At 47.8% G+C, this 10,475-nt stretch overlaps 3 protein-coding genes across 3 annotated transcripts; 2 read left to right on the forward strand and 1 right to left on the reverse strand.

Moving 5' to 3' along the window:
- Positions 1–1,389: 1,389 nt before the first annotated feature.
- EsH8_I_001627 (LysM peptidoglycan-binding domain-containing protein) lies at positions 1,390–2,660 on the forward strand (the record flags this gene model as incomplete). The annotated part of the gene is made up of 4 exons (XM_083269040.1): positions 1,390–1,419; positions 1,476–1,599; positions 1,657–1,998; positions 2,071–2,660. 4 exons carry the CDS (start codon positions 1,390–1,392, stop codon positions 2,658–2,660), a joined length of 1,086 nt encoding a protein of 361 aa, XP_083119478.1.
- A 4,780-nt stretch (positions 2,661–7,440) lies between these two features.
- Positions 7,441–7,752, reverse strand: EsH8_I_001628 (uncharacterized protein; the record flags this gene model as incomplete). Its single annotated transcript, XM_083269041.1, has 1 exon — positions 7,441–7,752. The coding sequence occupies one exon, from the start codon at positions 7,750–7,752 to the stop codon at positions 7,441–7,443; it is 312 nt and encodes a 103-aa protein (XP_083119479.1).
- Positions 7,753–8,423: 671 nt separating this feature from the next.
- Positions 8,424–9,134, forward strand: EsH8_I_001629 (2EXR domain-containing protein; the record flags this gene model as incomplete). The annotated part of the gene is made up of 1 exon (XM_083269042.1): positions 8,424–9,134. The coding sequence occupies one exon, from the start codon at positions 8,424–8,426 to the stop codon at positions 9,132–9,134; it is 711 nt and encodes a 236-aa protein (XP_083119480.1).
- Positions 9,135–10,475: the final 1,341 nt, after the last annotated feature.

Genomic DNA, 10,475 nt, shown 5'->3' on the forward strand with positions numbered 1-10,475 from the left:
CTGTGTTTAGTAATCGCAATAATCCATTCAGTAAAGCTCTAATAGATTAGGAAACTCTAATAAACAAGCACGACATAACTTCAAACATAAGATTACGCCAGTCAGATCTATGGTGTATACCTAGTAACTACGGCAAACACAGAAGGCTTACATGAGACCTGTGTGAGAAACCGGGAACTACACATAGAGAGTCTCTGTCTATAGACCTAAGCGGGCGGTTGAGCTCAGGTTTTGATGGAGCCATGGTCTTAGGAACCCGGAAACGCTTCGGACTGGCCGAGCGTGCTCAACTAAGGCGCGGAAACTCAAAAGCTCGTATTTCACACCCCCTGAAGCTTGATTTCATAACAGCAAGACACTTCCTTGCATAGAAAGTAGATAGGTGCTACTCCCTGTGCAGTAACCTCGTTAGTTATAGCTGTTACTCTTGAATGATTTAGTAATCAAAAGGCTTCTTTGATCACTTATAAGAAAGATTCAGTCACCCGTTATGCCATTAGATGCCAACTATCTTAAGCCTATTGAAAGCAAATCGCTCGTTTTAAACCTTTTCACTGTATAAAGATCAGCGACATGAAGATCTCTCTCACATTCGTAGCCACTCTTCTATCAGTCTCGGGTGCTGTATCAGGCGCTCAACTGGTTTGTTATGGTGCTGGCCTGACAAATGCCATAAAAAAAGGCGACATCGAGTGGGCTATCAAAAATCGCGGAACGGATCTTGGCATCCCTGGCAGCACCAAATTCACTTACAGTTGGAAAACCTGCAACTTTGAGGGATCCGGTGCCTTCGACGTAGCTTTCATCAATACACCTAGCAGTAAGTTTGTGTCCCCTTACAGATCGTGCATCATGAAGGCCTGCGGATGAAGAGAAATGTGGTTATTTTTTCAGTAACAGTTCTCTCATTGAATGTACAATCTGGTGTAATCCAAGTTATTGTTGGTTCATGAAGAGGCCTTTACTAACTGCAGCTCAATAGTTGCAAAGTACGGTTCAGTCAAGTTGGCAAACGGGATCGTGGAATGCGGTAGAAGTGCTGGAGATTTAACATGCTAAGGAAATTTTACGGCTTGATCTGTGTATGTTGGTTAGACCTAAGCGTCATTGGTGGTGGTATTCTAGTTGGGGTCTAGTGTTGGCCGCCAAATTGCGAGGGTAGTCCGTGCGTTTTGCGGAGTGATTTTTCAGCTGATTACGGAACATTCTACCGACTTACCGTATATAGAGGACCCTTTCGCAGATTATGTTTCACTTGAATCGGTAATCGAAATTGCGAACGGCACACGATTTGTCCGCCCATGGTTGCTCATCTTCAACGTTGATACTTTCTATAGATATTCTTGGCTTGAGAACATTACTGGCAACGCCCTAGCAGACTGCTGGGCAATGGCGATTGTCAACAATGTACCAGCTGAAGTATGTTGCCTAGATAATTTGCGCTTGTCTTCAACGGTCTGTACTAATATTAGAAGGATTTTATTCTCTGGAACCCATCCCTGCGTACAGACCCCTCGAAATCTGCTCACGATACTGGCTTCCCGTGTACCCTTTCAGCCAGTAGCTCGTACTGTGTTGCTTTGGCATCCCCCACAACTGGTAAGATACGGGCGCAGTTAGCATTTGATAGTTGCTTACTGATTGAAATGTGTGCAGAACCTGTCCAAGTCGCGGCTCCCCCAAGCCCCCGAGCAGCTGGGGAGATTGCCAACTGCACCGCATGGTACCAGCCTGAGTCATTTCATACATGCGAGTCGGTGCTAGCTAGGGGATATCTTACCATTGAGCAATTCTACTCCTTTAACCCTTCCGTCAAGAGTGATTGCACCGGCATGGTAATCGGGACGTACTATTGTATTTCAACCGAGGCCGACGGCTCGCCACCCCCTTCGGACGAGGACGAGGAGTCCATTGCTACCGCCACTAAAACGGGTACAGCGCCCACGATAACCGCAGTCGCCACCCCAACACCCGTACAGTCTGGCATGGTGTCGAAATGTAATCGATTTTGTAAGGTCATCAGCGGCGACGGGTGTTGGGCAATTGCTGACACCAACGACATTACCCTAGACGACTTCTATTCGTGGAACTTGGCGGTCAAGACAGACTGCTCTGGTCTGCAGGCGGACTTCTACGTCTGCATAGGGATCTCTGCTGCTGGCGGGACCACAACAGCTGGGGCGGCCACCACGACGGCCGGCGGCATCTCGCCGTCTACTCCTACTCCTATGCAGGAGGGCATGATCAGTGGCTGTGACACCTTCTACAAGGTGCAATCGGGCGATGGATGCTGGGCCATTGCTGACGCGAACGGCATTACCTTGGACAAGTTTTATTTGTGGAATCCAGCAGTCAAAACCGACTGCACAGGGCTGCAGGCCGATGTATACGTCTGCATCGGGCTCACCGTGTCTCCGACGACCGCCCCTACTCCTGGCCCAACAACGACCGCCGGTTCGGTTGCAACGCCGGCTCCAGTCCAGGACGGTATGACTGCAAACTGTGCCAAGTTTTACTTCGTTCAGCCGGGTGATGGATGCTGGGCCATCGCGGACGAGAATGGCATCTTGCTGGGTGATTTCTACTCCTGGAACCCCTCTGTCAAGACGGATTGCACAGGGCTTCAAGCCAACGTCTATGTTTGTATTGGGGTGGCATAAACTTTTCGATGTTCATCACATGTTTTCTGCTACACAATTATAATCAAGGATCTATTTCTGGGTACATAGACACGTAAAAAGATCTATCATTTGAGTTTAGCGATGAGAATCCCTTAAATGTTTAGGACGGCAGTCTGTCTCAATCAACATCATAACCTTTCCGAATACCCAAACGCATCAGCTCAGTTGGCGTTGTCCATGGACGATCATATCTCGGCTCAAATGCATCCACCTCCCTACCGAAGCCTTTTCCCACACGCAGTACATAGACACCTGGTCGCGGATCATCTGGGTAAGGATTTTCACCGCTGCCGTAGAGGAACTCATGCACCTCGTTGTCTACCAGGACGGCACGCCCTGACATCCTGGCATCACTTCGGTCTCGAATGGTAATCCTAGGCTTAGCTGATCGCTCACGCCACCCTAGCTCCCCACGGATACCGTTGAGCAGTGTACTATAGTTACCGCTGTTTTTCATAAACCAGAGAAAGCTCAGCTCTACTGAGCGAAGTGTGTCTGGTAGCGCCCCAAGAAGGTTGAGAAGGTCTTGTTCTTTGACAAGGAAACGTGAAAGCCCAAAATGCACTAAATGCGTCCATACTTCAACTGGAAAAATAGAACGTAAGGGAATGAAATGATCTGGAGGGTTCGCTAGCGGTTGAGGCCCCGCGTAATCCAAGTTTTCGTCCTCATCCGTCTCTAAAGTGAAGTGTTGCAGGTCGGCTGTTAGAGCCCGTTTAATACGGCCGTTGCGGAATGCCGGGTAGTTGCTCCATTCCTGGCTGCCGACTGTGAGATTGAGTCTGAGCGTGGTAAAGCCGGGTTTCTGGACCAAGGTGACAAGGTTGTCGTACTCCTCGCATGGCTCAGGTGCCTGGAAAATGCCACAGGGGATGCCCGTATTGATCTGGTTTCCATCGATGATTAGTTCCGGAACCTTGGTGTGATCCTGCCTTGCTAGAACGCAAGTGACTATGCGGAAGCAATGCCACTTTTCTTTAATATTCTCGTGTTCCCAAGGCCAGGACCCAACCCTGTGTCCTTCGGCCGGCGTAGGCCAGCCCCGGGGAAGTGGGTAGTTGAAGCCGTATGGCAATGATCGGATCATAGGCGTTGGATATAAAGGCTCAAATAGAATCCCATGAGCTGCAGGTGTTATTGTAAGTCTCTGAAGGTTGGGAAATCTGTCGTTCTCTATAGCCCATTCAAAGGCAGCGGTGTCAGCTGCAGCAGTCAAGATGTCTTCCTCCTGCCGTAGTAATTCCTGGTAATAGGCATAAGACATTTCTGCAGGCAACTGCGAAGCCAGCTGTTCAGCAATTTCGACATGCTGTTGAAGAGTCTCGACATCCCTGCCCCGCCGATAGTCCAACTGTTGAATGTTTTCTCGGCAAGCCTTAGCAAACCAAAAAGGGACCCCCTCTGGAAGCGGTGGATCTTCAAACTCATAGTCTTCGGCTGACTGCGAGCTCATATGATAGCCAGAACCTTCCTCTGGGGACCTTAAAAAGCGGGCGTCGTCCCAAATAATTTCACGAACGGTATATCGGAATGTCCCATGATTTGCGACTGATCGGAAGACTTCAATGTTGCGAGGATTGGCGGATATGAAGACGCGTTGAAAGCGGATATAGGGGCAGACAATATCGGAGACCCGCTTGCAAGTCAAGCGTAAGTTTTTGAGATCATAGTTGGGTATCTGCGAGAAAATGCCACCCGAGAGCTCACGGGGGAGCTTGTCAAGGAACTGAACAAGACACAAAGTCCTCTTCAAGGGGCGGGAGGATGATTGATGGGGCGCCATGATGGGGGAAAAGAGCAACTTGTGAAGAAACAGATTCGCATTTGGTCGCACTAAGAGGCGAAGGTTCTTATATGTGATAGAATGAAGCGGATGGACGGAGGACATAAGATTGGTCAGCCTGGACTCGTCTGCAAGGGGCGTACAGTTTACTTATGTGGTCCTTGTCATCTGAAAGGGGAGTCTTCGGTTAAATGGCTACCTTTGGCATATTTATTACTGAACCTAGTAAATGCAACTATGCATTACATATACGGTATGCGCTTAGACCCATGGCCTCGTATCGTGTCAGTGAACCTGTTACTTGCGAGGTGGAGCATTATCTATACCTCCGCACTTCTAACTGATCAGGTAATTTAAGAACAAGAGAAAAAGCAAGACAAGCCTGCAGGTAAAAGACTGCAATAATGGTTGGAATAGCCCCCTTAAAGGCAAAGGGGCCACTCACCACGAAAAGTACGACTACTACATCCGTCGTTACAGTCCCTACTAACTGATGAAACAAAACACTATGAGGTCCGACAGGATCGCCTTCTTGTTATCGCTGAATTTGTAGACGTATAACCTGGTCACAAGCTTCGAGGGGCTTAGGAACCAGATTACAATCGAGGCTACGAACTGCATATCGAAGCTCTAAATAGACTTGTCCTAATTGATGCTATGACGATAACTTCCCCAAGCACCCAGAACATGATCACAGCTTTGGCTTCACCCGACTTCTAAAGGCATCCCACCCAAGGACAGCTCCCGCCGCCGAAACCCACCAAACGACAAGTAAGAGCCCGCTTATCTCCAGCCCGATGTAGTACTCGTCCGAGTATTGCGCTACATGCCCCGTACCCCACGTCCAGCCCGCAATCAATACCGCAAGTCCTGGCCTCCTTTTCTTGGAGTTTCGTTGCAGAGCAGACCTGACAGCGAGGTAGACGAGCGGAAAGATGCCCCAAATAACGTAATATGCAAGCTCGAGATGAAACCAAATCAACTCCGGTCTCAAACTAAGCCGCCCAAGAAATGGTATAGATAGCCGGGAGGTGAAAGGAGCTGGAGCGGGCGAGGACCATATCTCCCTCAGCGCCTTCCGTTGAATCGACCCTCCCCGGAATAGCTTGGTGTATGCCATACCCACTGCTACGGCATGCACCACCCTGGCATGGATGTACTCTGCACATCCCAAGATCCAAACAACATAAACCACCACCAGGGGCAACATTTTTTTCTCCAACCATATCGCACCATTTCCTGCATTCTCACGATTCTTTGACCTGTGCTCCCACACACTTAAACAGAGCGGATCAGCCAAGGCCTCAATCGATGGTGTGTTTCTGTTCATATCCCTTCGGTACATTTCCCACCGCTCAACGCCCTGAACCAAGCTACGATCCAAAACGAACCAGCCACACTGCAGAATACACGCGCCAACGAGGTCCCCGACAATTTTCCACAACCCTTTGGATCCCCAGTTTCTGCCAAACAAACCCATTTCAATCTCCTCCCTCAAAAAGATCTCTGGGCTACCTACCGCGAGCTTTAGCATCGCGATCGGTCCCCCAAAGCCTCCCACACCGAGGGACGGAAAGACCATCCTCCTGAAGTGATTCACCAGCACCGCAAACACGACAATCCTGAAGCGCTGAACAGGGCCGCCGCTCATATCCTTGAAGAACGTGTGCAGGGCTTCGTACTGCCGCCGGGACCCGGGCAGCGCTGGGGTTTCCCTGATAATGTGTGCTTGATTCTGCGCCCACCAGAAGATGTATCGAGCCACCAACCGAGGCATTGGGACATGGGAAAGCGGTACGCATAGCTGCGCAGTCGTGCTGTAGGCCACTGCTGGTATATGGGCAAATGGGGTCTTCGATGACGCTTTTGGGAACCACCCATCCCAATGGTCCAGGCGTCGTATAACGGGGTGCGAAACGACCTGGGTCGCCTGTGGTGATGATTTTGGTATTGCTGACGACATCATCTCGGCCTCGCCGGTCTCCGTGGTCCCAGGCAGTACGGCTACCGACATTGGGTTACCCACTCTATGAATTGTGTGTTGTTCCATGATTCAAGGTGTTGTGATGATTGATGAAGCAACAGTACTCTGTGCGGTATCTCATAGAATAGACCATCCAGGTTTGCGGCATAGAAGGATGTGCATAGTTGATATGAATGTGTTAGTCCCCCGGAATTTAACTTTCCTCGGCTGAGTTGTTGTCAACCTCAGCTGAGGTCCAAAATTAGGAGCTAAAGAAGCCCCCTCGCTTCTTATTAATCTGTCCTTTGTGCTTTGTACTACAAAAACTACCTCCCACAACCCCGAGTAATGAAGCCTCCCTAACCACCATGTCCTACCATTAGCTCGTAGTTTACCCAATATATATGAGAATTACGGAATTCCGCCTTGGCGCAATTGACACAGTCTTTCTGGCGGCCGTTTTAGATCGGCCAGAAGGGGTAAGACTGTCGAGGGGTCGGGATGGATCCCGAGAGAGTCGCGTAATGTCGCAACAGATGGATCCACACAGAGTAAACAAAGGATACAGAAGACACACAAAGCAAGCACAACAAAGTAAAAGGCAGGTCTAGGCAATAAGATATCTTCAAGATTAAACCCCCCCTAGAAGGGCTAGTGATGGATCTATCTGTTTATATAGAGTTATATATTCCCTTACTAGGATAAATATAATAAAATATAGAGTAAAACTTTAAGTTTATCTTATTTACAAGTCGGTAGGAGATAAGTATGGCCTCTAATCAGCATGCTACAGGTTAGGTTAAAGCTAGGATATCAAGCTAAAGTAGAGTTAAAAAGATAAAAAGACTACTACTATAACTATATAGAGCTATATAGCTAGCTAGCTAAGCTAGTAAAGTAGAAGTAATAGATAAAAGTAAAAATAGTAATAATACTAGATAAAAGGTAAAAGATATAAATTAGAAGTATAATATAACTTGTATAAAAATAAAAATAAAAGTAAAGTAAAAAAATTAAAGAAGCTTTCCTTTTATTCTTTCTTTCTTTCTTTCTTTATAGTCTTGCCAGTCGCTGCAGTCGAGACCGACCGACGGGTTCCAGCGGCTGAATGTCTCGGGGGAGATGGCAAACATGTAATCCCGCACCACGACGCAGCTCTCGCCTTCGTAGTTGTCATACCAGTAGCTGCACGACTTGAAGGTGTTGGCCAGCACATTGGCCTGAGGCGTCTCGCCTCGCTTTCCCAGGTGCACTGCCGACGCCCCGGCTTCCCGGGGCATCATGGCAAGCCAGAGGGCTGCCGACGCGAGCGAAGAGAGAATCATGATGCTGAGCTTGCAACTTGGAGGCCAAGCGGAGGAGGGATGGACAAACGAATGATGGTCCGCTATGGGATGAGCGTGAGGTTGGCAGGCGCGGACACACGACAACAAGGCGGCGAAGAAGAGGGCCGAAGCACATCCTAATACCAGCCAGATGGTGTCGAGTCACGACGCCATTAGATTAGCCCATGAGTCCACAACCCGGAATAGAACCAGAACCGGCTTCTCCTCTGTCAGTTGTCAGGGGGGTCAGCCAAAAGGGCTTCGTCTCCCTCGGCCAAATCTCATCATCGGCATGGGTGTGATGGGTGGGATTTCAAAAAGGTTCATGGGTGAACAAGTGCCAAGAGTTGGAAATCATACGACGTGCTTTAACCATGTAAGTGTCGGATCAATTCCTTGATAAGGCCACAAAAATAAGCTTAGTAGATATTACATAATATAACACCCGGTAAAAGCTACCCTAGGGTATGATTACCCCTGTTAAACCAACAGCAACTGATCCACATCTAAAGACGGATATATAAATATCGTAGTAGTTGGTCGAATTCTTTTGTGTCCCTTTATCTCCTTGCTTCAATCACATTCCATGTACCTTACCGAATATCTACTCAACCAGGCATCTATTCTTGTCTCCTGCCACTTCGGTCTCTCTAGGTTAACAGACAATTTCAATGGCATCATTCGGTCCTTTTTCCCGGCTGCCTCTCGAGCTGCGCCAACGCATCTGGCAACTGAGCATGGAGCCCCGGCACGTGCTTATGGGAAAATGCGAGTACCTCCATGCACAATCAAGCCCACCAGCCGTTCTACAGGCCTGCGCGGAATCGAGGTCGCATCTCCGAGGCCATTATACCCAGGAGGCTCGTTGCGGCTGCAGTGGATCATCGGCGTCGCGCGCCATGGTGAACTACGACATCGATACCGTCTGCATGACCGCCTTCGAAATTACTATCTGGTCGAGTGCCAAGGATGCACCCATCAAGTACCTGGCGCTCGAGTCCAGGGACTCGGAGGCCTTCTTCTGGAACACTAGTGGTGCCGTGAGGGACATCGCGACTCTCGAGCACCTGGAGATACATCCTACGCCAGGCTCATGGCCGGAAAGGAAAAAGGCGCTCTTGTTGCAGGATTGGATCTCTCAGCTGGAGGTCTGGTACACCCCGTGCCCCCCGGCGCCATTCCGCACAAAAATCATCAGCCCTTGGCCAGACGTCGACATCCCTGAAGTTGGAGCGGATAACTTTGACGAGATATCGCGGGCTTGGGACAGGACGATGGGGTGGGCGTCAGACGGCTCATCGGAGGCTGACGAGCCGTTTCCAGATGCGCCCCCTCATGGTCAGGCAGAGGCTGACCCAGGGACCAGGGTGCAAGCCCTGTAAGCGGTCACCTGTTTGGCCTACACCCTACGGTCTATATCAATACAAGTAAGTAGTGTTAGATTTAGGGAACAATTCTAAAACCTAAAAATTAACTTGCTTTTTATTATTATAGATAGCTTCTATTTTATAATAATTATAATTATAAAAAACTCTATATCTATTTCTTTAATTCTAGTTAAAATATATAACTAAAATAATTCTACTTATATTTTAATTTTAATTAGAATATATAACTAAAATAATCCTATTTATATCTTTATTTTAGTTAGAATATCTAACGGAAATAACCCTACTTATATCTCTATTTTAATTAGAGGGTTAGGGTTAGATTAGGGTTAGATTAACTATCTAGAGCTTATTCGCTAGGCTAATTTAATCCTCCTTGTATAGGTTTATAGTATAGGGTAGTGTTTTAACAAGATGTAGGTGTAATAGTTTAGATAGAGGTAGTAGTAGGGGTAGGTTGGTAGGTGTAGTAGGTAGGTTAGTTACTTATAGCCCTATAGGGTCTAATTTTACTAATAGAGGCTGCTGATGCTGCTCTTGCTTTTAGGAGGGCCCTACTAATAGAGTAGTCCATCTAAGAGGCAGCTATAGGCCCTACTAGCTTCTGTATCGCCTTATAGGCAACTGCTGTATCCTTTTCCATCAGCCCTCCAGCTGAAAAGATAAGTAGGGTAAAGAAGTCCTTTAGGACTCTATATTTACGCCGTTTATCTTATACTGCTTCCGATAGGGTTGAAAAGGGGTCTTCCTTAGCTGAATCCTTATTAACAGCTACTATTTATATATTGTAGAATCTCTTCCTGCCGCCTATATCGCAAGCGAAGTTAGCTTTTCGGCTAGTAGTTGTAGCGGTAGCCACCTTAGGGTTAGATTAGGGTTAGATTAACTATCTAGAGCTTATTCGCTAGGCTAATTTAATCCTCCTTATATAGGTGTATAGTGTAAGGTGACGTGTTTAACTAACAAGATGTAGGTGTAACAATTTAGATAGGGGTAGTAGTAGGGGTAGGTTGGTGGGTGTGGTAGGTTGGTTAGTTACTTATAGCCCTATAGGGTCTAATTTCACTAATAGAGGCTGCTGATGCTGCTCTTGCTTTTAGGAGGGCCCTACTAATAGAGTAGTCCATCCAAGAGGCAGCTATAGGCCCTACTAGCTTCTGTATAGCCTTATAGGCAACTGCTGTATCCTTTTCTATCAGCCCTCCAGTTGAAAAGATAAGCGGGGTAAAGAAGTCCCTTAGGACCCTGTATTTACGCCGTTTATCTTGTGCTGCTTCCGATAGGGTTGAAAAGGGGTCTTCCTTAGCTGAATCCTTATTAACAGCTACTATCTGT

Source organism: Colletotrichum jinshuiense, chromosome 1 (genome assembly GCF_051148585.1).
Source record: "Colletotrichum jinshuiense chromosome 1, complete sequence".
NCBI lineage: Eukaryota > Fungi > Ascomycota > Sordariomycetes > Glomerellales > Glomerellaceae > Colletotrichum > Colletotrichum jinshuiense.